This window comes from Limanda limanda, chromosome 15 (assembly GCF_963576545.1).
Source record: "Limanda limanda chromosome 15, fLimLim1.1, whole genome shotgun sequence".
Classification (NCBI taxonomy): Eukaryota; Metazoa; Chordata; class Actinopteri; order Pleuronectiformes; family Pleuronectidae; genus Limanda; species Limanda limanda.
Genome location: NC_083650.1, coordinates 5,262,413 through 5,289,312, shown reverse-complemented (window position 1 = coordinate 5,289,312; position 26,900 = coordinate 5,262,413). Strand labels below are relative to the sequence as shown.

General features: G+C 42.8%; 3 protein-coding genes across 7 annotated transcripts; 1 reads left to right on the top strand and 2 right to left on the bottom strand.

The window, feature by feature from the left end:
• Positions 1-335: 335 nt before the first annotated feature.
• On the top strand, positions 336-9,336 carry cfap36 (cilia and flagella associated protein 36). Of its 3 annotated transcripts, XM_061087340.1 has the most exons (11): positions 336-636; positions 1,492-1,556; positions 1,649-1,750; positions 2,752-2,866; positions 2,966-3,053; positions 4,653-4,812; positions 5,057-5,155; positions 5,788-5,893; positions 6,109-6,290; positions 7,139-7,306; positions 8,468-9,336. In XM_061087340.1, exons 1-11 carry the CDS (start codon positions 531-533, stop codon positions 8,549-8,551), a joined length of 1,275 nt encoding a protein of 424 aa, XP_060943323.1. In that variant the 5' UTR covers positions 336-530; the 3' UTR covers positions 8,552-9,336. The 3 variants fall into 3 exon arrangements, with proteins under 3 accessions (XP_060943323.1, XP_060943325.1, XP_060943324.1); XM_061087342.1 differs by lacking the exon at positions 5,057-5,155; XM_061087341.1 differs by lacking the exon at positions 5,057-5,155 and having other exon boundaries at positions 5,749-5,893.
• Positions 9,337-9,964: 628 nt separating this feature from the next.
• LOC133020300 (serine/threonine-protein phosphatase 4 regulatory subunit 3-like) lies at positions 9,965-18,675 on the bottom strand. 3 transcript variants are annotated; one of them, XM_061086807.1, is made up of 16 exons: positions 18,254-18,675; positions 17,637-17,692; positions 17,084-17,182; positions 16,377-17,000; positions 15,658-15,735; positions 15,005-15,121; positions 14,798-14,914; positions 14,329-14,460; positions 13,992-14,094; positions 13,864-13,905; positions 13,440-13,598; positions 13,028-13,197; positions 12,779-12,918; positions 12,308-12,456; positions 12,061-12,209; positions 9,965-11,937 (listed from the first exon to the last, which is right to left on the bottom strand). In XM_061086807.1, exons 1-16 carry the CDS (start codon positions 18,393-18,395, stop codon positions 11,830-11,832), a joined length of 2,385 nt encoding a protein of 794 aa, XP_060942790.1. In that variant the 5' UTR covers positions 18,396-18,675; the 3' UTR covers positions 9,965-11,829. The 3 variants fall into 3 exon arrangements, with proteins under 3 accessions (XP_060942790.1, XP_060942792.1, XP_060942791.1); XM_061086809.1 differs by having other exon boundaries at positions 12,061-12,206; XM_061086808.1 differs by having other exon boundaries at positions 12,308-12,453.
• A 354-nt stretch (positions 18,676-19,029) lies between these two features.
• On the bottom strand, positions 19,030-26,688 carry LOC133020301 (polyribonucleotide nucleotidyltransferase 1, mitochondrial). Its single transcript, XM_061086810.1, has 28 exons — positions 26,498-26,688; positions 25,628-25,688; positions 25,455-25,529; positions 25,201-25,306; positions 25,072-25,121; positions 24,872-24,935; positions 24,742-24,789; positions 24,520-24,633; positions 24,195-24,381; positions 24,027-24,078; positions 23,744-23,801; positions 23,500-23,596; positions 23,303-23,405; positions 23,098-23,168; positions 22,898-22,934; positions 22,735-22,801; positions 22,533-22,622; positions 22,350-22,403; positions 21,862-21,971; positions 21,667-21,738; positions 21,491-21,554; positions 21,311-21,394; positions 21,152-21,235; positions 20,935-21,041; positions 20,700-20,755; positions 20,527-20,605; positions 20,401-20,448; positions 19,030-20,310 (listed from the first exon to the last, which is right to left on the bottom strand). Exons 1-28 carry the CDS (start codon positions 26,647-26,649, stop codon positions 20,155-20,157), a joined length of 2,346 nt encoding a protein of 781 aa, XP_060942793.1. The 5' UTR covers positions 26,650-26,688; the 3' UTR covers positions 19,030-20,154.
• Positions 26,689-26,900: the final 212 nt, after the last annotated feature.

Here is a 26,900-nt window from a genome sequence, read left to right as displayed (position 1 = left end):
TGTTGTGTCATGTTGTGTTATGTTATGTTATGTGATGTGATGTGATGTTATGCTCTATTCTATTCTATAATATAATATAATATAATATTAATATAATATAATATAATATAATATAATATAATATAATATAATATAATATAATATAATATAATATAATATAATATAATATAATATAATAAAATATAATATAATATGATTATATATTATGTTATGTTATATTATATGATCAGTTTCCTTTCTGGACTCAGGCAGCAGCGTACTGACGCAACCGTCGCCCTGGCAACCGATTAGGCGTCACCACTCTCTCCTGCAAACTGATGAGTTCGCAGATCTTCCGCTAGGAGAGAAGAGGGAGGAGGGAGGAGGCGAGGAGACGAGGAAACAAGGAGGCATGGAGCCTGGTTCATGAAGCACCACAGACCCTCGTGTCCGGGCCCGTGTGTGTTCGAGCTGTAGCGGAGGATCTGGACCCGAACCCCCGCAGCTGCTAACGCTGCTACCGCCTCCCAGTGCTCCCAGCGGCCAGCACCATGGCGGAGGAGGACTGGGACTGGGTCGTGGAGAGCATCGTGGGCTACCTGGGCAGCCCCGAGTGGGTCGTGCCCGTCACGAACTTCATGGAGAACAGATGCACAGGTAAACAAACTCCTCCACTCGCCATGTTCTCACCAGCCTCACGGGCTAAACCAGGTTAGCAAGGTGGCTAAGCTAACGCTAACTTGTGACTGCGACGTATTTACATGTGTTAGATATCTAATAATTCAGAAGCTGGTTATTAATCGATCATTTAAATGTCAGTGGGTGTGATTTCCGGTTCATTAGTGTCGGTTTTGCAGCCACGAAGCTCCCAGGGTGTGAAACAGTCCTGTCACAGCACAAGAAGATTACAAGCTAGGTCGAAACATTAGCCACCAAACTGTGGAAATAGCACTTTAACAGATTCAGTGATAAACACTCGTTTAGCTCTGTGTGCTAAAATCGACTCTCTACTGCACTTCCCTTGTGAATGATGCGTGATGTGTTGACTCCATCCTTTTATTTATTTATTTATTTATTTATAACATAATCTTCTGTGTGTTGTCCTGATCTACTGTGTTTATTATGTGAGTTCAGATAAAAGACAACAGCTTGGTAAAGTCGTCCGAACTGAAGTTATGTTGAGAGTTAATATCTTGTTGATATAAAGAGATAAGACAATTATAAGTCCTTGGAAATACGACACATAACAAACTATTACACATGAACAAGTGGAGATAATGTCTGAAACAAGTATAAACATATTATGTCATTTAAACTGTTTAATTACTGTCATATGTGAACACTTTCTTATGATTGAAAGTTTTGTACAAGAAGTTGTGTTACGTATGTGTTGTTTCGTGACAAAAAGAAAATCAAACAAATTAACTTGTGTGTCATGTTTTTTCAAATGTCTCACCATGAGTTCAGGCTCAATAATGAACTTCTAACATTTGGATGTTCTTCATTTCTCAGTTTTTGATGACGAAGATGAAAACAAGTTATCATACACAGAAATCCATCAGCAGTATAAGAAGCTGGTGAGTTCAAGTCGTTTGATTTTTAACTCATGCATCACTCATGTGCTGTTTTCAGTCACGAAGGGATAATATCAGCTGCTCTGTATTTGCAGGTGGAGAAGCTGTTGGAGAATTACATGGAGGAGGTTGGCATCAACGAGCAGCAGTTCCTGGATGCCTGCTCTTCTCCTTTTGCCAAGTCCCAAACACTACAGGTATCCCGTTTGCACTCGACTGTCCGCCTGCCACTTACTCTGAATGAAGAGTCAAGGCTGGGTCATTCTCACACAGCCCCAGTGATGCAGATTTTTCCTGGTGCCAAACCTAACTGGTTTCTGTCTCCTCCTTCAAGGCAGATGTGTATTTTGCTCATCCATCCAGCCATTAGCTAGTTTGAGTTACTAAGATAAAGTGATGGTGTCACCACCTTTTGTCCTAAAAAATGTACAATCCTCAGATTTATTCTCTGAACCTATCAAAACGTGTGATGTGGCTTTACCAGACCAGGAGAACTGGAGATTTGGATTTCATTAAAATCAGGATACTTTGATGTCATTAGTTAAAAATGATATCAAAAGTTTAAGTCTGTAAAGCAGGAAAAAAACTTCTAGATTAACTCATGCACAAGCTTAATTTCTAAGTAAACAGAGCTTTAGTTTTATTTGCTTTTTTAAGTTGCATCTAGACTTGAAAACATGACTGAGGGAAGGAAGTGGAATACTTCGATTTTTCGATGTGGTCCTCACCTCACTACCCATTATACTTCAAGGAAATTTAGCAGGAGAACCTCAGATGTCTTAAGCTCAGTCATCCATTGAAGCTTGATACATCAAAAGGAACATACATTTTCAAAGATCCCATTTAGTAAAAACATGTCACATGCACGATTCTATTTGGTACTTAACCCTAAACATGACCTCACATAACCAATGAGAGCCCAAGACACCAGCTGATCATAGTGATTATTGAAGTCCTCCACTGGTCACCCTGTCCCTCTTATCTATCAGACGTGTCTTAACAGCTGTGGTGGAGATAAATTGAACTATTCTATTCAGTATATAACATGTCCAACTGTTCATACAATTCCTATATATGTATATGAAATTAAAGGAAAATAGACCTATAAAAGGAAAAGATCACAAAGCATCATAATGCCATTTATTCAACTTGTGGGCAGAGTGATGTTTCATGCTCTCATGTAGTTTTCTTTCTTCAGTCGGTTTTCCAGCCAGTTCTGGCCACGGACGACTTCCAGATGTTCCGCTCACTGATGGTTCAGAAGAATATGGAACTCCAGCTTCAAGCCCTCAGGGTCATTAAAGAGAGAAATGGTACGCAGGCTCACACACTTACATCCAAACACACGCACAAACAGGAAAACATGACTGATGTAGCTGCAATTAATATGTGTGTGTCTGTGTTGTGTGTAGGGGAGCTCCCAGAGTGTCTGACTGATGGTGTGGACGTGATGACAGAGCTGCAGCAGCAAGAGATGAAAATCCTGCAAGAGGTTCTCAGGTAAGTCACTTGTTCTCTCTCTCTCTGATCCGCTTGGTCTCGTTCTGTCGTTCTGTCTCTCTCTCTGACACACACATGCAGACACACACACTTTCTGTAAACACTTTACTGACTAGTCTTCTTTGACTCGACTTCTCTGACCATGATTCAAAGGATGAATCAAGGAAAGGCCATCATCCCTGAAGTTGTGGACTTGTGCTGTTGTGGGCAGCAATGTTGAATTGGCTCATCATCAACAATCAAACATTATTCTGGTGTGGCCTAAACTTTACACCCCAATTCCTAGAAGCAATAGAACCAGTTCTTTCAGATCGCTGTCATTGATATTGTTTATTTAAAATGTCAGATCTGTTAATCCTAAACCTTTTATGAACTTTGTAAGATCTTAGTTATCTCTCCATCATACTGCTCTGATTCATTTTCCTTAGGCACCCATGGCCTGCATGTGCACAGCTTTCCTTGATGCTCCTGCCGCTGCTCTCTAATGGGATTTTGCTGGTGGAAGCCTCACCAAGTAGAACACATTGAGTGTAATGGGGTTAAGCTCCTTAGGGTCCAGCTAATTTAGGTTGGAGAGACTGACGCTAAACAAGCAACTGAGAAAAGAGTAATTTTATCCCTTTGTCTTAACACTGAACCCTGGCTGTTTACTAGCACTGCATTCCTCCCATTCACACCCAGACGGGTTTGATCTGAAAATCAGCTCAGAAAGAGAAACTTTCTTTTTGTTTTTGTTTGTTGTTTTCTGAGATACATTTTCTGACAAGCTATACTTTTGTGCAACTGACCTTTCATCACACCATGAGACTCGTACATGTTTTCTGTGGTGGATCTGAATCACGGACAAGTCTACAAGTTGATTTTCATTCTTTACTGACATGAAATCAAGTGGTTTGAAGAGTTGTTCTGCACTTTAATGTAATTTTAGAGCACAGGTAGGGAGCAGCTTCTGAAAAGGCTCAAATGCAACAATACTTGTCACATATTTTTCTTGCTGGATAATTGTGAGCACCTCTGAAGAGACAAACCACAAAGCCATCGACAATGAGATTGTTCATCATGTTGGTGTAAATCTTAATCACCAGTTTAATGAAACACTTCATCATATAACGTCTTGCTTATCCTGTGCAGCTTTTCTTGGAAAAAGGAAACGATACCTCATCCTCTTCTCACTCTTTTCCCTGTTCTCTCCCTCTGTCTGTGCCGACTGGTAAATGCTTTTCGGAAATCACCTCTAAGGCAATTAAAGCTGTTAAATCAATCAATTAAAGGATTCGTGTGTGGTGCCTGGGGCGAGCAAGCCGGGCAGAGTGTTGCCCATTGAGGAAATCCCTGACGTTCTTGTCTTATTCTAGTATCTAGTTCATTGAGCCAATGGACAAAGGTTAACACAACAATGGAACTTGCTTAACATTTGATCTACATGGCTATTATCACACCTAGTTTATTAAACATACCCTGAAACCGTTTAAAGGGGCCTTTGAATGCTCTGTTGTGGAATTTTTCGGTTTCATCCTTTGCTTGAGCTAATTTACACATAGCCCTGGTACAACTGTAAAGTTGAAAAAAAACGAATGTTTCTCGCTGCCCTAATCTCAGAAAATCAAAAGAGGAGTATGAAGAGCAAATGTCCAGGAGGCAGCTGTTCGAGGAGGAGGTTGGTTCCACCTCCAGCGACTGCTCTGATAGGCCGGTGGCAGAGAGCGGCAGAGCCCAGAATACCACCTCTGCTCCCAGCCAGCAACGCACCAATGTCAAGGTAAGACATCGTGAGCTGCCTGCGGCAAATTAGATCAAGATCTGTGGAGCAGCCAAACTGCGGCACCTCATGTGAACCCTGTGCTTCTGCATAACACACAAAACCTTTGAGTGTTTTTTGTGTGTCGTGCCTGATGCCACCAATGCAAAATGGTTATTGCCGACATTCCCTTTTCCCGTTAAAGTCCCATCATCAATCATATAATGTGACACCTTCTCTAATGCGGTCTTTATTTAATGCTAAGGCTAAAGCTGAGGGGAGCAGTGGCAGCAGAGGCAGCAGCAGCAGTAACGGTCACCTCACCCCACTAGTGAACGGAAACACTGCCACTGAACTGAATCGGGTAACTGTTCCATCAGTGATCGGATCATAGCAGCTTTCTGCCCAGTCTGAGGATGCATTGATACCATTCCACAATGAATGTAAAACTGAGTATATATTAAGGGGGTTGAAAATGAATTTCTTTTTATACTTGTTTTGTATCGGTACCAAATTCAAAATTCAAACCCAAGGTATCGGTGCATCCTGAGGACACGTGGAAACTGTCTGATCGCCTCTGTAGCAAGTTGGTCATGTAGTAGCTTTGTAGTTTTAAAGCCAGTCAATTAGGTTGCACGTGCTGCACCAATGGATTAAAAATGTTTGCTGCACGGTGACTGGAACATAATGGATCTGACGTGCTATTACAAATCTGAAATAGTCTTTGAGATATTGATACACATACACATATATATATATTACTAATCAGAGCTTTGCGGTCAAAGAATCATTTCAGCATAAACTGCTTTTCGACTCAGCTGCCAGCAGAAGCAGACAGAGAATCAGGTCAATTTGAGGTCTACCACCTGATAACTGTAGATTATGTTGCAGTTTCTGTTTTCCAGCATTAGTATTTTGCAGTAATGGCCTGAATTGAATGCAGTGTTTGTGTCATAGGTGCAACATGTGGTAAGTCCTGTGGGTCCTTGTGTCCAGGTCAAGGTCAACCCTGTCAGAAAAGAGGAGAGGAAGACAACTGACCCCGGAGGTGGAGAAGAAAAAGGTTCAGCTAAGGGCAGGTCCTTGTCCAAACTCACACCAGGTAACTCAGAAAAGCAGTTAACTAAGCTGGTTTACTACTTTGATTTTAATCTTGGTAAAACCCTGATTAAATTCAAATTATAGTTTTCAAAACCTCATTAACCTCTGAAGGAAAGTGTGGGTTACAGGCATTACGGTATCTTAACTGTGTTGTCATTTACTGACCAACCTGAGAGAGTTACAAGTTACCAAAGTGATTTAAACCCGTGTGTTCAGATAGTAGCAGTAACAGAGTGGAGTCCAGAGTCCTTCCAGCGGTGAGAGCTCCAGTGAAGGCTGCCGAGCCGTCGGCCAGCAGCGCTCCTCAGACCACGGAGCAGAGCAGCAGGAGCCAGGCTGCGGCTGAGACGTTTCTGGAGGAGGCGCACAGGGAGGCGGGCTTCTCTAAGCCATTCACTGTGAGTCTGTGAGCCTGCTGCACCATCTGGGAGGGGCAGCGTGGAACCTGTCAGTCATTCTGTGTTTCCACACTAAATGAAAACAAATATCTCCACATGACGAACAGGAGCCACACAACAAGAAGACACCAACCAAGAATCGGTGATACGAGTTAGAGACATGTCACATCCTGCCTCCGCCTGCTGCACCCCCCCTCACCTGAATCCTGTGGAAAATTTCAAGCTGCTGTGAACGTGTCTGAGCAGAGAACTTTTATTACATTACATTACATTTCACTCAGCTGATGCTTCTATCCAAAGCGACTTACAATAAGTGCATTTAACCATGAGGGTACAAACCCAGAACAACAAGAATCAAGAAAGTACAATTTTCTTCCAGAAAGCCAAACTACAAGGTGCTAACTTCCTGCATTGTACTTGTTTAAAACTGTAGAGAAAATCCAGAGACCAATAGTCCGGAGACCATTAAGGAATCTTAATCTTGATCCTCAGCAGGACATGTCTAAAAACTGCTTAAATGATTTTCCAGGTTAAAGCAACACTTTGCAACTCATCTTACATAAAACAAGAGTTCCTCTTTAACGGAGTTTGATGGTTCACAGACTCGGAACAGGAAGAATGTTCCCTGTTTCCTCCTGTAGTGTTCCCAAAATCCTTAATTTCCTCCTTCTTCATCGCTGTTATCTTTCGTACATTTATTCTAAAGTAATACATCCACAAGGAGCTTACAAAAAAAACCTGTTTATATTGTAACAAAATAGTTGGGAAGAAGTTGACTGAGTAAAGTTAACCATGCTTGCTTGAGGCTGCTCCGAGTTGCTGGTGAACTTCTTCTCTCTCTCCTGCAGGAGTTGTCAGTGTCACAGCAGGAGGAGCTCCAGCAGAGGGCAGCATATCTTTGTCAGCAGCGAGACAAGCTGCACGCGCTGAAGAAGGAGCAGCAGAAAACCAAGCAGACCACCACATCAGAGGAGCCCCCCCCACCAGCTCCCACCCCAGCACCCACCACCAACCCGGTACATACAGCCCGCTCCTTCACTACAATCCACATGTTACCTAACTCCCTTTCATCCTCTGCTCATTGGTTTTCTCTTTGACACAGTGTGTGGAATTATCCTTAACAAGATGAAGCCAATGTATTTTGTATGATTTTGTTTTCCTGTAGACATTTGATGATAAAGGAAAACAAATGCGATTTCCTCAACGCGAGTCCACGGCAAATAAAAACTAACAAAATAACGACATTTCAAACTAAAAACTTTGCACAAGCGTCTTATCCATCGTATGTGTGAGGGCTCTTCCATGTTATTAGTAGCTTTAACATTTAATTTGACACTGGCTATCGGTTGTGTGTCAGTTATCACAATGTGGTGAGATTGTGCGAGGACCTAACAATTTACATAGGTGAAGTAGTCATTTAAATTTTTAACTTTTAAGTTCTCATTCTATTGTTGATTTCACCCAGTTTTCTTAAACCGACATTTTTCTCCTAATTTCTCTTCTTCTTCCTTCTGACTCTTTTATTCTTTCACTTATTTATTTATCCCTGTTCTTCACCTCCCTCTGTCTGGGCCTGGCCTGTCAGGAGGCAGTGGGACAGTCCCAGAGGAACGGGGCCTGTGCCCCTCCTCTTCCTGCGCCTCCTCCTGCACAGCCCTCTGCTAACTCCTCCAGACCGAAGGTGATCCGTCAGCTGCCTCTGCCGGACGTGAACACGTGTAGTCGTGTAGTCGCTCATGGCTGAAGTGTCGTGTGTGTGTGTGGTTCCCTCTCCCTTTTGTTCCTTGTCCTCACAACACCTGACCTAAAGTCCTCCATCAACACTTCTCACACACGGAGAAGGATTTGTTTGCAGTCTGTGCTCATTTGACTTGGCTTAAAAGTTCAATTTAAGCCCCAAGAGGTTTCATTGACTGAAATTGCCTCTTCTAAGAAGGAAAGTGGGTTTGATGAAGGTCTTGAAATGAAAGCGAGTCTTTTAGGTAGGTGTGGCATAGCTACGTTTTCCATCCCGGCTCGTGTCATATACTTTTCCAGTTTGTACTCGTGTGCTGTGTTGTATCCTAGTAGCCTTCTCGCTGCTTCTTCTCCCCTTCACCACTTAGTTTCAAGCCGTGCTGGTGGTTATTGTGTTGTCAGTTAAGGTGTCAACCTCTCTGTCTGGTCTTTTCACACAGGAGATATCTGCTGAGGAGAGGAAGAAGCTCCAGAAGAGAAAACATCTGGCCGACAAGCTGAAAGAGGAAGTGATCAATAAGTAACTTCCACCTCCAACTTTACTCCTGGGAACAAACACTTTACAACCTTTACTTTACCTCCGTCCGTCCGTCCGTCCGATAGTTCACTCCCCGAGACACATTTCAAGATACTTCCCGAAGAAACACCAACAGTATGAGATCTTCCCGAAACCGAGCTTTTCTCCTGGTGGTCTACAGAGGCGAACTGGCACATTTTATTTTGTGAAAGCACCAGTGTGTGGCAGAATCCACTCATACCAGGGGCAACACAAGTATTATAAGAGAATTACAAATGTTGGAACAAGAGAATTCAGACAACGTCAGGCAACATGCTGACGTTACCAGTGGAGAACTCCGCTTACTTTTACTTCACTAGATGTTCGAGGCCTGTGTCCAACACATCGCTCCTCATGCAGCACAGAGGACGACATTAAAAGTGGACTGTTCAAATTGAATTGTAAAATGTACCCACTGTATAATGTCCTCAAACATTTAATTGCATGCATCTGTCCAGCAGCCCAGTGAATGTGGGAGAGGACTTTATTGCCATAGTCCAGCGTGGTGGTGACATTAGCCAGCACAGGTGTTCAGTCTTGTTTCCCCACTGTCGTTAGCATGTACATCACATAGCTGAGAACCCAGTAGCAGCTCAGCTCGGAGGGGGGGGGGGGCGCCGTGTGTTCTTCAAGGAGTCAAGAGAACCGCGTCACGCTTTCTACTAGGAATGCCGTAATCTGCAGTCTTCACTTTAAGCATCATGATGCAGTTTCTATGTAACATTGCTATCAGGTATGCTGTTTAATAAATCACATTTTATAGAAACAACCTGGACTCCAGATTTTTGAATTTATAGAAACTGTGAAACTACTGTGTTGTAATTGGGTTGTTTTCGTCTCTTAGCAGTTACTTGTTGGGAGAAGCCATTTAATGTTGGTGCGAATCTGGATGCAGGAATTTTCCTTCACTTTTGCAAGAAAGAACATTTTTAAGCATTTTGAAAAGAAGAAAATCATACATTTAGGAGACTGATATCTATGAGCGTATGAGATTTGGTGCAGATCTAAATTTAAATCTAGTAGTGAATTCGAATGTGGTTTCATCAGGGTGTATATGAACCTTTAGTTACTCGTGTGTTTATACATGTCGGCAGCTTTTGGTCTGAGAACATTCTTGTTTCAATCTGGAAAAAAATGTTTGAACCAACTGAAACTGTCCTTACCTATTAAAATATTGTGTATGTGTCCCTTTCAAAAAAAACTGTCTTTTCCAACAACAAATGAATTTAGAAACTAAGGAAATATTCTAAAAAGAGTATTCAGATACCAAGAATCAAATTTGTGAGATTTGATCAGATACAAACATTTGGCCTCATTCAGAACATTTTGTAGCTCCAATGGCCAAATCATTGTGTCTTTCAAAACAAAGCTCAATTCACAATTTCAGTGTCAGGGTCACATTTAATTTCAAAACTTATCAAATTCATACAAATGTTGGATAATGGTAGTAAATGCACTTAATACAAGTTCATCAAGGGAGCGCATGAACAGTCATATTGTTGAGCAACACGAACAGACAGGAGGAAAGAATTTCACTGCTCACCTAAACGCACACTGGCCGTTATCTTTTTACTCCGGGTTGTAGATTAAAGTTAGTGATCCAGTCTGACTCTTCTCAGCGGCCTCGACACAAGAAATGTTTTGGACCTGACACTGAAAGGCCTCATCGCCCTCCGGCATTCGTCAAACCCGTATCTGAAAGGCGTCTGGGAAATGTTCCACCTGAACGACTCCGGTTTGACTCTAATGCTGCATGGCATCGACTCTGGATAGGAATCATCTTAAACATAACTAATAAAAACAGCTCACCGTTCATGGAGTTTGGCTTAAAATAGTAAAATAATGTGCAGTTGTTTTTGTGGACAGGCCAAAGGAAGACGTCAAACTGTGGAACTCAAATAAAAACCTGGAATTGGCCTGGATCTGAGAATTGTCGTCCTTCAAACGGGGATAAAAACTGCTCATGACACCAGAATCATCTCGGGTGAAAGACGGGAAATGTGTGCGTCACAATGAGGCCGCTAAATTCTTCAATCCACAAAATACAAAACGTCAGACATCCTCAAAACTGTTGGCTGCAAAAATGACTTCACTGCAGTTTAATATGTTATTTTTTAAAACCAGCATTTTACATTGAATCAAATGTACTGGACTGAAAGGGTGAACAGCGACTCCACCTTCTTGTGCGACGACAACAAAAAAAGATACACAGGTCAGGTCGGAGTCTCTCTCCCCTTTCAAAATCAGGTCTAGGGCAAATGATTAAAAAGGAAAAAAACATCTGTACAGTACTGTTTAACAAAGTCAAGAAATACAGGATCTCTGGCTAACGCAGTCCTGCACGTGAGACGCTGTGTTGTGTGTGTGTGTGCCGTGGCCAAACAGACACCATGGCTTCTGAAGGTCTTGAGTCCTGCTCCTCTGGGTCCGTTTTCATCCTAGTACATTTTTTGTCGTTTGTTCCCTCCCCCGTGTCTCCGTGATTTGTTTCCTCAGTGCTGCCTGGATCCTTCTTGTCCCCAACAAGAGTGAATAGTTCTGTGGCAGCGGCGGCGCACACACTGCTGCTGCCAGTCAAGCTTCCTATAACTATAACGGCTAGTCCTGCTAGCCTGACTGGCTTCCTGAACAGGTCGCACCCTGGCTGCCTCTGTCTCTAGAGCTCACCGGGTCGGGTTCGAGAAAGATGGAAGGGAGAGTTCAAATGAGAACGCGTGAGGAGGGTTCCTGTGGGGTTGGTGTAGTACCGCAGCTTCCTTGCCACTGTTGCTATAGCAACAGTGCAGAGTTGGGAACCGCTTAGGCACTGTGTCCCCCCCCCAGCAGCCTCTCTGGTCACTGCGTAGGATGGTGGATGAGAAGGAGAAAGAAAGGAGTTCAGAGAGAGGTGTGGACTAGGAGAACAGGGGAGTGTGGTGAAACAGAGGAGAAGGCAGGAGGAAGAAACAAGGTTTCAGATCTCCTAGTGGAGGCTGTTGGTAAAAAGGAAGAGATATAATTGACGGGCTGAAGGAACAGAGGGATCTGTCTTTGTTTCCAGTGAAGGAGAAACTCTCCATCTCCTCCCGCTGAGGAGGAAGGAGGAGCAGAAATAGGGAGGGACTGAGGTGAGAGCTCATCTTTTCCCGTCTCCTCAGTGAGACTGACGGGTGGCGCAGGCAGGCCCAGGACCAATGAGACGACCAAAGGAGGGAGGATGGGAGGGACTGTGTCCGCCCACCACGACCAAACAGAGGACAATTAGCCTTAAGAGCTCAGACGGGGCCGCTTCCTCGGAGACTGCTCTTCCTCCTCATCTTCCTCTTCCTCGTCATCCTCATCATCTGGGTAGTCCACCAAACCAACCATGGCGCTCTTAGAGAAACAAAAACAAATTATTGACTTTTGAAAGAGACATGATGTTTTTTCTGTTTTCCTCTCCTCCAGTGTCTGCTATAAGAAGCTCCTCTTCCCCACAGCGAACACAGCTCCAATTACCTTAACTACTGGAGTGGCAGGGAGAGCAACTGTCTTCACAGACGAAGTTGAACTGTTGTTGGGAGTGACGGTTGGCGATGAAGGTGGAATCACAGGAGCTTTCCCGTTGTCCTTGTTGTTGTTGGCACCATTAGCTCCGTTGGCAGCTACTGCAGGAACAGACAGTGTGAGCATCAACCCTTCAGAGATGTTACACTGAGAGGAAAGTTTCCTGGAAGATTAATACAGTGATACCAGTGAAACTTACCTTTTTTGGCTTCCATGTACTTGCCGTAGCTGTCCGAGAAGTCATCCTCCATCCTCTTCTCCACGGCCTCTCCATCATCATCATCGTCGTCGTCATTGAACCACAACTCTTCATCTTCATCCAACGACCGCGCATCTCTGCGATATCTGCTGAAGAGAGAATGTGTTTAATGAAGGCGATTTATTTACAGAAAAGCGTGTGGAAATATTAGATAACTGCACTAATCTGAGTGATACCTGGACCTCCTCTTGTTCAGACTGATCTGACCTGAAACATGTCGGGCCAATCACAAGCGTTTGTCTAAAGTACGTCACTTAAACGTTTTCACAGACAAGATTCAACAAAAACTAATTTTCATTGCCCTGTACTACATCACAAGTAACGTAGCTCTGATAGATTGTAGCTCATCCAATTGTGAGTCATGAACTTTTTGCCGGTGAATGCTTTGACTGTTGTTTCCCATCTACTGACCTGTTGAGCCTCTGACTCAGTCGGTCTTTTTCCTGCTCGTATCGACCTTTCAAGCCCTTGAAAGTCTGGACGTACTCGATGGTTTCAAGTGCTTTGTAGAAATTATCCACGATGTGAGCGATGAGAGACTTGATGTCCTCCTGGAAAGAGAAGAGAAGGCAGAGATCACAAACAACCCGGCGTCAGTGCCATGTTCAAACACAACACGAGTCAGCACAGTGTTCATTGAGGAGTTGTGTGTTTGCGCACCACTTTGATGAACTCAAAGAGCTCTATGATGGCGGAGTTGAGGAGGTTGTATCGGGTGCCGTTGTCCAGCAGGGCATTAATGACTGGCTCAAACAGGTTCCCTTTGATGATGTAGCGGTTGTAGTACTCATCCTTCAGACCGATGATCCTGCGCATGAAACGCAGGGCACCTTGAAGCAAAACACAAGAAGCCTTTGTCAAACAAAGCCATGTTTGTGTTTAACTCAGAAGAAAAACAGGACAATGTCGATGCTGTGAGGTTGGATTCATAAAGCAGATCCACAGCTCAAAATAATGGCTGTTTACTACTGCAAACGTTTAAAGAAAAAAAAAGACAAGACAAAGCAGCAGAATGGTCTCTGTGTGTGTGTGTGCACTCGTGTGATGAGATGTTGTGTATGTGGGGACTCACAAAGAGCGAGGAAGGTGTGCTTTGAGTTCATAAGCACCAGCACTCTCCTGAGTAGGTCTTTGTTCATGATGTAGGTCTTGATGTGATAGGTGTGGTGCTCCACACAGAAGGTGAGAAGCTCCAGAATCAGTGCCAGAAGCTGAGCTGTCTGGAAGTTGTCTACACAAAAACAACAAATCTACTTTAGGACATTTCAGATACACAACGTCACAACCTGCCTGATTTAGGGGATTTGCTATAATTAAAACTCTATGTACAAAATAAACCATGCAGAAAAGATTGGTATTTATGCTCCACAGTTATCACAAAATGCTCTTTATTTTATATATATTGTTATAAGAGTATTAGTTCCAGCCAACTCTGACACACAATTTAAAATACTTTTCAGTGGTTCCTCGTTGAGTTTGAGATAATTAACACTCACCTGGACAGACAGGGTTGATCTTCGTAGATCCCTCCTGCAGATCTGAAAAACACACAGAACAGTCATCAAATTCTCTATCGTCTTATTCTGAAACATTCCACTTCATTTGAACTCACTGCTAAAATTACCTTTTGAGATTTTGTCATGTGCAGTGTTGGCCAGCAGGGGAGCCGTCAGGACATGCATGCAGTACTTGTAGAAGAAACTCAGGAATTCAGTCTTCTCTGTTTTCTAAAAGGAAAAGGGACAAGAGAGTTGTTGTGTTGCTGGGCAGAACATTTTAGGTTTAGTTTACACAGCTGTCAACAAAGGATTTTGGAGGCATCAAGTTTTAAACAGGAGAATGACATGTGAGAAGTTACCCTACAAAGATTTGTTAGTGATTATCTTTTTGTGCTTGATTGTGTTAATCAATAAATAACTGTATAACCAGTCTTAATTAAAAGTTGCGCGCACGTGTTTTACATTTGTGGACGCAAGCATGTTCTCTGGGTCGATGAGCGTCCTGAGGAGACCCATCAGCTGGACGGCGCCCCCTAGCTCAGGGTCGGAGTCACAAATCATCTGCTTGATGACAACGTTTATCAGCAGAACATCCTAGAATAAAAAAAAACACAAACCCACAAACACACAGTTAACATAATGTAGTTGTTATAATAGTGCATTCAGATTACAAGACAAATTCAACAAAAACATTCAATGACACAGTAATGCTACTTTCAGCTCGCTGGAAGGACACTATTTTCACGGAATGGGGATTTCATGTCAAACCAACATGAGCTTGTAAATAATGTTATTATACCAAACAACTAGTGGCCAATCGGCTGCCTTGTTTCCATTTTAGTTTGAGTTATGTAATCCAGGTCTGACAAATCCTCCATTGAATCGGATAAAGTATGGGAACGTGTGTAGACGGTGAAGTTAGGATACTTACATCATCGGTCTGCTGTGGCTCCTGCATGACAAACTCTCTGACCATGGAGGGGCTGAATTCCACCAGGTACGAGAAGATGTCTGTGGCTGCTGCTCTCACCTGCAGGTCATCCATTCCCTGAGCAGGAGAATCAAAGTTGAAAAAAGGTTTCTACACCGTTTTTTTGACCCACCTGTGTATTTGTTGAAATATATTCCTATAACGTACCATGACTATTTCTAGAGCAGGTAAGATGCCAAGATTTGCCAGAGTTTTGAAGAAGGCGTCTCTGTTTTGTGGCTGCAACGTTTGTGAAAACGCACAGAATTCTTTGACAAAATTCACCTGAAGACAAAAAAAAAACAGAAAGTATTTTAACATTTAATACATCAATCCACATGATAATTAATATAAGTATTGGAAAATTAAATTTCTCAAAGACTGAATTTCAGGTTGAAAGCTTTTTCAAAGTTGAATAAACAACTGCACAGACCAATCAATTGAATTCACTCTTGGCGAGTCTAGTGTTGAATGAATAACACTCTGCCAAGTTGTTGTACAACAAGCAGGAAGAGAAAGAGGTCATTTGCATCAGAAAGCGGTCCAGAAAAGTGGGTGAATAACTAACCGATACAAAATAACTAACATTAGAGCTGAATTAATCTATACAACTATACAGGACTTATTTCAACATCACAATAATATTTATTAGTTTGTGATTTCAAATTAGTTTTTTAATTTGCACTGTAGAGGTAGCACAACTAATTTCTGCTTTCCCTTCTATATGACTATAAAGGCTTTTAATTCCATTCTAATAAAAGCCAACTTTACAATACATTTTTAAATACAACAAAACATTGAGCAAGAGATGTTTTACTTACAAGCTCTCTTCTTTTACTGTCGTCCGTGGCTTCATCCGTGAGCTGTGCGAAGACCTCTGTTAGGAACTTCTCGTCCTCCTGAGATACAAGAAAAACAAGTTTTGAACATGCAAACATCAAAAGGCATTTAATATTAAAGGAAAATACAGTAATGGACGCCAAATAAAATGTTCCAACATCACAGAAAACCACCATGATTGTTAGACACACTTCACGCGTGGTTAACCTTGACATCATCGGATGTCCAACATTTTGCACTTACACAGAAGGACTGGTCTGTCTGGGATGTGGAATTATTGGATGGTTAGGCATAGTTAGCATCATGATAATGATTGTATGGTGCCATTTTTTCTTATTCAACACATGGTTGAGATCTGAACACACTGAAAAATACTTAAGTAATAAGATAGACGTGAACTTTGGTATTTACTCATTTTAATGTTCAAATCCTCACAATACAAAACTCAAGATGATGACACATTTCTCTTTAAGAAGCCTTATACCCTGCGCATGGAAACAAATTATTAAAAATTCAGACACTCATTGCATAGTGTTATTGTCTGGAACTACAGGGTACTCAAACAGATTTCAGTCAAAGGCAGCACAGTGAAAAATGAGGTACAAGCTGAAATACACTAGACTCATTGTATTGTTAATGCAGAAGTGTTCAACTTGCAATGGGCCATTAGATGAGGGCTCGTTGATGGATGGGTCCTTACCTGCAACATACTGACAATCTCCACCTTGTTGAAGAAGATGAAGGAGTTGAGTGTGGACATGAAGTTCTCCTCAAAGACGGACGGCGTTGGCAGGATGATGTCCTGGATGTACTGCACCCGGTAGGTCTGGTGGATCTTCTGCCGCAGCTCTGAGTCCGTGATAGGGATCACCTCCTTAAACTTTGCCGTCTTGGTCAAAAACTCTCGGTGCCGTTTAGGCTGAACCATCGCGGGGTCATACTCAAGGCAGCCAACCACATCCATGATGCATTCGTCAGAGAACATCACCTCAAAGAGGGCCGCTTTGTTGAGGAACAAGACACCTCGGACAATCTCATAAAGGTGATGTAGGCCCTCTCTGTTGTCCAGGTCTTCACATACTCTGAAGAGTCCCAGGAGTTTCTTGATGTAGCCCTCGCTCATCAGGGCCAAGGCGAGTTTCTCCCTCCGGATGGGGGAAGACAGGACAGATGTCACCAGGTCGGCTATCTCCTCCAGTCGACTTAGTTCACATGTAGGGAGCTCCACCAGGTGGCTCGTCTCTGGGATCTCCTCAAAGCGTTCCTCCTCTGACTCATCAATGGGATCCTGGGTGATGTCCAGGGCAGGGTCCTTGCCTTGAACCTGAGCATTACAAAATTGTTTAAAAACGTATTAAACGAGGAGGATACATTTTCAACCTCCTGTTAAAACAGAGTAGTTTTTACCTGACAAATCTTCTCCCAGATCTCATCACATCCAGCCTTCTCCTGGAAACTTAGGGCAAGGTCATAGTTATCTGCTTCGGACCAGACAATTAGCGTGTCCTGGAAAGAAGAGGAAACATCAGACTGTATACAATATGCTTATCAGCACACTCACAGGATACACTGCAGTATCCTCACATGCACTCTCACACGGAGGTTACATACTCAAATCAACACAGAGTGAATTACTGTTCACACCTCACTTTTTATAACAAGATGTAAACATTTGCACAACATATATTATGTTTGACTATGTTGATTGTTTCTTCAACAGCTTTCTGTAAATACCAATTATGTGAGCGGCCTATTGTTTTCTATCAAGTTGGCTTTCAGATAGGGACTTTCCTTTGTCCGCACTTTATCGTTGCATCAGTAACTTTACCGCAACAAGTCGACACATTGAATCGATTAACACAAAACGACATGAATGGAGCCCGACAGAGACTTTTGATCTAACCGATGTGTATGTTCAAGCCTTCTTTAGGCCCATTAAGACTCAGATGGTATGTGTTACCTGTTGTTTCTGATATGCTGTATTCGGGCTTATCTTCGATTCCAACAGTAGAGATCCTGAAAACACAAGATTAGGGCACAGGCGCTTAAGAGTTTGTGCAACTTAAACAGCTTCTGGAGGTAAAGGTCAATTAATGGTAACAGAGCAAATCTCGGCAAGTAGACAGAAAAGAACAGTGAGGCTGAAATATTATATTAACTTTAAAAAAAACGAGGATTGTAACTCTCCAATCAGCTGTTGACAGAACTACACATATGCTGGGACCTCAGTGTGAACACAGGACGGTTTACTATCCAGAGCAATAACAAGTTGGTGCGTTACAACCCAGACTTTGAGGCCCCACATGCTACTGGGATCCTGTAGCCTGCTCCGCTAGCGAGCCTGCTAGCCTCAGCGTCACAGCTTATCAAAGGCTGTTAGCTTCAGGAGAGGCTAACGCCGATCGCTACAATAAAATAAAAATGTTCGATTTAAACGCTACAACACCCATTAAAAAAAATGTATAAACCCCAAGAAGTTGATCAAAGTGTGCACAGGGGGCATTCTGGCCGAGCTAGCACGCTAACATTAGCCAACGTAACGTCAACGCGGCTATGCTATGCTAACCGGGAACTTACCGTCTGATTCGGCCCGAACTAGCAACGAAATTCCCTTTAGTCGCTCGACGAAGGTGGACGAGACGTGCCCGGTGCCCCGGTCGTCCCACTGCCGGTCCTCGTTCAGCGTATACACCTTCACCCGCCGCCGAGTGTCCGACATGGTTAGCCTCGTCGGAGCTAGCAGGCTAGCTGGGGAGATGCTAACGAGCTCTCACCTCACCCCGGTTTGTTAGTGTTCTCCTACCCGCGTCCTGTGAACGTTCTTCCCCGCATGTTACGGTTCACAGCAGCGGGGAAATTTAACCTGTGGCCGGTTCACGAACGCATTACTCGCCGGGCGTGAGGCGGCTCGACCGGAGGCTTCTTCTCGACGTGGGGGAATTCGCGCAGAGCACAACAACTCCTGCGGCCTCCTCGCTAACGTCCACACTCCGCCATCTTGTAATCCGATCTTGTGTTCTTTTTCTTCCTCGACGTCAATCAGTCTCCGCCCCCCTCCCCCCGCCGAGCGGAACCGACCAATGGGAGAGCAGTGGCGTCACAGGCTCAGTGGCGTCACCTACAGGCGAGGAGCGGTACAGCAGCGGATCCTCTGCAGATGTGAGAGGAAGCAAGATGCTGTTTCTTTAACTGTTTGTTTTTATTACAGCAGATTTGAACGTGTTCGGTGCTTCACTGCTAAACTGATTCCTCACAGGTACAGATGATGAACGTGTTTGTAAAGATGCGTTCATGCACACAGGTTTATTCAAGGTGCTGCACAGGGACATAAAAAAAAACACACACAGGCGAAATTAAAAGATGAGATTAAAACTTTATTGATCCACACATTGGGGAAATTCATCACTTAAAGGGATAGTTTACAGAAAAATTTAAATTAACTCATTATTTACTCACAACTATGCCGATGGAGGTGGTGGGTGAAGGGTTTTGAGTCCAGAAAACACTTTCAGGGGTTTCAGAGGCAAACAGCGTTGCAACCAAATCCAATACAGTTGAAGTCAATGGTAAACCAATTCTTCAAATGTAAAAAACTGAAAAAAAACACATGCCTCCATAGTGCTACTGTGGCTTCATCCAAGTGTCCGTTAACACCGACATTCAAATTTGACTCGAAACAGTCATTTACATCGTGTTTTAAGCTTAGATCTCCTCTATGAACATTGTAAGCAAATTCTCGTAATAGCTGCAGCTGCAAGTTCACACTGATGTCGTCACATTACTCTTGGACGAGAAGTGAATGTGAACCTGGCTCCGGAGCAGGATCACAGCTTTACTCTTTTGACACGATTGTCTTGGGCGAAAGTTACATCTGGTTCATCATGTGTGCATGATCATCTTTGCTAGAAGTGAATGTGAAGCTTTACACAACAACCAGTTATTGATTTATTTACATATATTATAAACAAAGCACAATAAAGAGAGAATATAATAACAAAAAAAAGAGTTGGGACATTTATCTCTTTGCTTGTAAGTTCTTTACAGCAAGATTCAACATTATCACACAGATAAATAAAACTATTGTTGTTGTAGATCTACAGGTAAACGCTGCAACATGACGGTTATTGAAGAAATCTAAAATTAAATGAACCCTCTGCTAGATGCTGTTGATGGCTGAGGTGAAAACAAGACACAATATAAGAGGATACTCAGATGATATGTCGCACACTCATTATTATTTAAGGTTTGCGCACAGCCATCAAAGCAGGACACTACGGTGAAGTGGTTTCCGGAGCAGTTTTATCACGTCCATACCCACAACTGGGAAGCGTTCTTTATGACCAAAACTGGTTCAGTTTGTGACAAAATCCGATGATGTTGGTTTGGCTGATTTCTCACCAGGACCGTGTTGTAGAAAAATCGCTTGAGTATTTTCTTCTTTTCTTCTTTCACAGAAATCAGTCTCTTCTGTTGACTTGTCATGAATCGGTGCCGGTCGGCTGGGTGCTGTTTGGACCCATGGAGATGCTCTGTTTCTCACTTAATGTCTTGACGATGGTGGCAGCAGGGGACTGGAGCACCTTGCGGGAGAGTCTCATTCTACCGTCCGTCGGGTCACGTCCGAAGTACTTGACCTGGTGACAGAACTCCAGTTAGAGAAGAGCAGAGATAGAAAAGAGAGGAGACTACTTTTGAGAGTTCAGCTAGCAGTTAAGGACACGTACCTGAATCTGCTGTCCCACATCTAAACCCAAAGCACTTGGATGTTTGATCTAAAACAAAAAAATACAGAGAAATGACCTCAGGAATAGAAACATAGACGCACAGTATGCAGAAGCAAATTCACCAACCCGTTTGTGGTCCAGTTGTGAGTTGTGCAGCAGGACGGCGCTCATGTTGGGATAAAGTTTCACCATCACACCAATGTCTCTGTAGCAGGGGAGGGAAAGCACGTAGGACGCTAAAAGTCTGAGAACTGATTACAGGCATGTTTTACAGTCAAAAACCCAATGTGTTCGTTAACCTTATTTCAGTGATGGTGCCAGTGTAGATGGCACCAAACTCCAGCTGCTGTTCCTGCTGCAAAACAGGAAAAACATACATGCATGGTCATACTCTGTATATGTATAGAGACGTAAATGTATGGATATTAGTTTTTATTTGATCTATAGATATTTATATTCTTGTATTTTGATATTTCAGTCTTTAGATTACATTTCTTGAATTATTAGATGCTCCTAAATGTTTTGCAGACTCACATCATCTTTGCAGATCTCGCCGATGAAGTCTTGAGCCTCGTTCATGGCTCCCGGTGACGGAGCAAACACAGAGAAAGTCTCCTCATCCACCTGACTTATTGTCACACCTTCAGGAGAAAAAGACAAAAAGTGAGAAACACTTTCATGTGATTCTTCTTAAGAGCCACTTCATAGACAAAGACATCCCAGTTCTAGTTGGTTTTCAGATGAGTAATACCTGTTTGAGCTTGTAACCTGCGGAGGTTGTAGCCGCCGGGACCAACAAAGCGAGCTCGTCTAGAAACAGGCACCCGGACGGTTTCTGGAGGCAGAAGACAAATCACATCAGAATACAATATCTATACATTCACACATAATCAAACACAACAACACATACCGATGACAGGTCCGTTCTCTTTCCTGGTCTCTCTAGGTTTCATTATACATTTGTTCATGATGCCCAAGATTTCCCTCTTTGCCACTGAAACATAACAACATAGAAACAAAGGCTGTCAAACACTAATTTACTCTTTGGTGTAAAATGCTGAGTTTCAGTCACCAGTATTAACAATATTACCTGTGGCCTGTTGAATCGCCTCCATGACCAACTTCAGAGGCAAACCTGCTATCTTCACATCCGCCTGGAGGACAATAAATCAAAATGGGCCAGGGTCAATATTTTCATTTCTTTCTGGGTCAATTTATTTAGTTTTCTGCCCGTTTCAGCAACAGAGTGAGACAAAGAAAGTTCACCTGTAAAGCAGTGATGCCCTTGTTTGTTCCTGCCAGTTTGAAGTCCATGTCTCCCAGGTAATCCTCTATTCCCTGTTTAAAGAAAACAGATAAGCTCTCAATCAACATCTCCAATATAATTAAACAAGAACATTGGCCACAAGTTTTAATTTAATGCGATTGGTCACACACTAGCTACAGTAGTGCAGGATCTACCAGAATATCAGTGAGTAATCTGTAGTCTTGGATCTCAGTGGGTTTCTCTGCGTTGGCCTTGGAGATGAGGCCAATGGCCACACCTGCCACAGCCGAGGAGATGGGAACGCCTGGGAAACACAGACAGGGACATATGAGCTACATCACATCACAAAACTGCACTTCATTAACTAAACAGCTAAATCTGTGTATTAATCTTTAACATTTAACATCAACGTTTAACATATAACTATACTGCAGTTTTATGTTGAATAAACAAGCATTTTATGTTGGCATATTTATAAAAATGCACGATATTTTATAGTTTAACAATAAACTTGATTATAAATAACTGTAATTAAAAACAAAACACGAAAACAATCAAATATATAGAACTTGAACAAGGAAAATAAACAATTTCAAATGTATATTTTAAATCCTACATATAATTGATGTTTAAACATTTTTATAACAGATTTAATTTACAGGATAAGAGACATGTCTGGTACCTGCATCCATCAGTGCAAGGCTGCCTGCGCACGCTGAGGCCATCGAGGAGGATCCTGAGAGGAGACACAGAGAGGGAGGAATAAAAGGGATTCACATATTTACATCCACATTCCGGTCCGAGATATTTTGCCAGACAATGGTCACGTTTCCTGTGACACGTATAAAAGTGTCACCACACTCACCGTTTGACTCTAACACCTCAGCAGTGAGCCTGATAGTGAATGGGAAGTCTTTGGGAATGACTGGTCTCAGAGCCTTCTCCGCCAGGGCCCCTGAGAACACACCATCAAGAACAAATACAATCAAATCCTTCCAAACATGGTCTCTGTATTCATTATTCTTTACAGACGCTGAATACCAGTCAAAGTAAATTTGAATACAAACCATGACCGAGCGCTCTCCTGTTGGTGCCTCCCACCTTTCCAACTTCATTAGTTGCATATGGAGGAAACTGAAATTCAAGAAAATATAGATTTTTGTGTTAAAGGAAACAGAATCATATCAACTAATCTACAACACATTACAAATGAAAACAGAGAATACTCACTTCATAATGAAGCATGAAGTTCTTGTCTTTGATTCCACTGCAGATTTAAAAAAGAGAATGACAGGAATTCATTAAATTGTCTGATCGCAAACCTGGACAAATCCAGCAATTTCACTGTCTTTAAGCCTAAAAGATGGGTTGTGTTTTGGGACATTTTCTCGTGACTGATGTTTATTAGTGTGTGTGAGTGATCATTCTACCTCAGAGCTGTGGTGATAATATCTGCTTTGACAGTAGATTCCAGGGAATCGAATGTGACACTGCACAGCACCTACAGGAAATAGGAGAAACGGAGTCACAGACATTGCCTTAAGTAATCAGAGATGCTTCAGAAAACAGAAACATGACCCAATTTAATTTGTTTTAAATCAAATCTTGACTTTTTTCTTCCAGCTCTTTACAAACCTGTGTTTGTCCTCTCTGAAAAAGGGCGGAGCCATGGAGCGGCTTAAAGAGGTCTACGTCGCAAGAGATGTTCCTCAAAGCCGTCAATTCCCTTCCATCACACCTGACCCACAGACACGTTAAACATTGAAATTAAATACTCAAATACAATGTTTGCATCATGTGTCATGAGAATATAAATGTATTTGATGAGTTACCTCCTGTATTCATTCAGCACTAGGTTGCGGAAGACTTCTTTGCTCACAGTGTTGAAGGAATCGATGACCTCAAACTGCTCAGCCTGAGGGAATTTTGCTACATGAAAGAGAAAAATATAAGTAAAATTAAAACGGAAATTTAAAACAGAATGTATGACTGTTAGAATAAATCCGACAGAGCTGAAACATTATTTGAAACACCTCCATTTATTTCCACGGAACATAAAAACTGAGTATCACCCACCTTTTAGATCCTCTTCTGTTTCGAGTCTAACTTTGTTGATGGCTTCGTCTCTAGAAATCTAAGACAAAGTCAAAGTATTAGCTATGGTTTGAGTATCATAGCAATCTTCTGAAGTAACTAAACAATCTCATAACAAGTTTTACTCGACAACACAACACACAGTAACAAACAAAATAAATCTGAGCACTAACTGGGTATAAAACATCCTCATGAGGTGCCAAGAGAAAGCTGAAGCAGAGACAGACTTTAGATCAACATACAGGAAACAGAGGTGAGTCTTTACCTTGTCGTGTTTGGAATCCGTGAAAACCGCATAGATCCTCTCATTCGCTGATCTGCAAAAAGGAAACCGAAGAACAAGGCTTTCACTTAACATCTAAAACAGTTTGAATCCCAGTTCATCCCAGTTGACTCCTACATGATGGAAAAACAGCTGCATTATGGGTCTTACTGCCGAACGTGTTCCACCATGTCAGCCGGGGTGGAGAAGATCTTGACTGGGGTGCGCTTGGTGACCTTCTGCTCTCGCGCCAGCTGCTGGATGGCGTGTATGATCTGCTGGGTGTGTTTGACTCCCACCTTCACCGCATGGCAGAAGTCCTGCTGCAGCACGTTCTCACCAGACGCCTCGATCATCACTAGCAGACAGAGTCGGATGTTAATACCAGTTCTGAACAAATTACGTATCTGTGCTGTAGATGGTCTCAAAGTGTTCAAGTTTTCAGACGACAAACCCCAGAGCAGCAGCTAGGAGCTTCATCTGTTTGCTGACTTACCCACTTGACTGCTGGGGCCTCCAGCCAAAATCAAGTTGAGACTGCTGGAGGTCATCTCGGCCCTGGTGGGGTTGATCAGCAGCTGTCCGTCAACCATGCCCACCCGCACGGCACCTGAGACAAAAGCAGCCCCAAACTGGTTTTAAAGATCAGTTTAATAACATCCCAGGACTTAACGTCTGTGGACCAAACTATAGGAGGAGGTCTGAAGATGTTGCTCACCTATGGGTCCGTTCCAAGGGATGTCGGACAGAGCCAGAGCAGCAGAAGCTTTAATGAAGGAAAATATTGATTTAGCTAATATTCTAAAAAACACATATTCTCTGTTAAAATCACAAGAGTTTGAACTCACCGGCATTAATTGCCAGCACATCTGGATCATTGACGCCGTCAACTGCGAGCAGGTTACAGAGGATCTTCAGGAGACAAAACACACACACATTTGGAGACGTATTCCCTTTATATCTTTGTTCAAAAAGAAAAATGAGGAAATTAAAGAAATAGCAGAAATATAATTCCATAGTAGTGATGTCACTTTCAAACTTAACTGACCTGTGTGTCGTAAAAGTACCCAGAAGGGAAAAGGGGTCGTATGGACCTGTCTGAGGACCAGAGACATGAGAGTTAGTCAGAGTACAGTGACTGCATCACATGTAACAAGCCCCGGTCCCATCAGCTCACCGATCAGTCGGCTGGTGAGGATCTCATTGTCGGTGGTGCCCAGCTCCCGCCTCAGGTGGTTTGTTGGGATCCGACCTGCAGCAGCAGCTTTCTGCCTGTAGTCCACCTGTCAATCAAACACACAAACTTTATTTTCTAGTAGACAGATGACTCACAGTGTCAGGGTGGATTATTCTTCCACTTGTGTCACAGATAAACAGAACTAGAGACCAGCTCCTCTAAAGGACCCCGGTTGTTGTATTTGGAGAACGTACCACAAGAGGCATGAACTGAGACGGAGAAGGTTTGGTCTTGCTCACAGCCGTAGCCATCACCGAGGTATCCCCCAACTTCATTGAGAGAAAAAGATAGAAAGGGTTCCAAATGTTAGTACATCACCACCAAGTACCTGTTTGATGCAAATGTTGACTTTACTATTTCTCTGTACCTGAACGACTGCAGATCCATCAGCGAACCGGGCAAACTTCCCCGTGGAAATCTCCAGTTTCCTATGAAAACAATAAGAGCACAACACATCAACATATTTGACACACAAACACAATATCTACAGGTGTGTGTGTTGGTGTGTGTCAGTTGCTTTGAATACTACGTATGTTGTTAAGTATAAAGAAAAAAAACAATTCCTACAGCAAATAAAATGATAATTTTCGGGTTAAATGTTTAAGTGAATTTGACAGAATTTATCCCACAAGAGTAACAGATACAAATCACATACTCTAGTTATAAATATATATATACAGGACTGTTGAAAATTGGAGCTCCCCACTACCCACAGGGTCACAGAATACTCACGGATGAAATAAAGGAAAGTATTAGAAAGATAATCAGAAATTCAAACAAAAATGGGGGACTCTCTACTTTAAAAGGACATTTACTGGTTCCATCCTCATCTGTATCAAGTCCTAATAATCCAGGAAGGTGTGTGTGAATGGGTGAATCCAGATAAACTGGACTGTAAAGCATGTGGTCATCAAGACAAGAAAAGATCAATATAAATACATACATTTGGGTGGTTAAAATTGAATTGAACTGAAGACTTATTATTGCTATTCATCCATTTCTTTGGCCATGGAATCTGTGAAAGACTTGGTAACCTTGTTTAGATAAGTTCTGAACATATCAAGTCATAATAGTTTATTAAACCAGTGACAGCACATTAGTTTCAGCTTGAATTATACGTTGAGATATAACAGATTTCAACGTGCTCCGGCTCCGGGCTGTGAGGACACAAACAGTCTGAATCACCCGAGGAACCCAGACCACAGATTCTGACCGGAAGCTGGAGGAGTCCACTCACTTCTCCCCAAGCTCCACCCCGGACGTGCGGGGCGTCGCGTGGCTGCTGAACACACTCTGGTGACAGGTCCTCACGTGCAGCCGCTGGACGGAAGCTCCGATCCGCACGAGGCTCTTCATCTTCCGCTCGAACAGCAACAAGCTGGGGACCATCGTCTTCACGCCTCGGACACCAGCGTGGGGGCTGCCATGACACTGCGTCACCGCTGCGGAGTGACGTCGGGGGCAACGCGCCCGCTGATTGGAAGGCCACGGAGGGAAGGGGTGTCACATTGAAAGTGTCCGGAGGAGCCAGCAGACACACTTCAAAGTTCCTCTAACGGAAAAAAACAATGCGAGATATTGTAAATATGGTTTTTAAATTGTTTTAGAGAAATTTTCACATTCACAAAAGTACCAGAAAA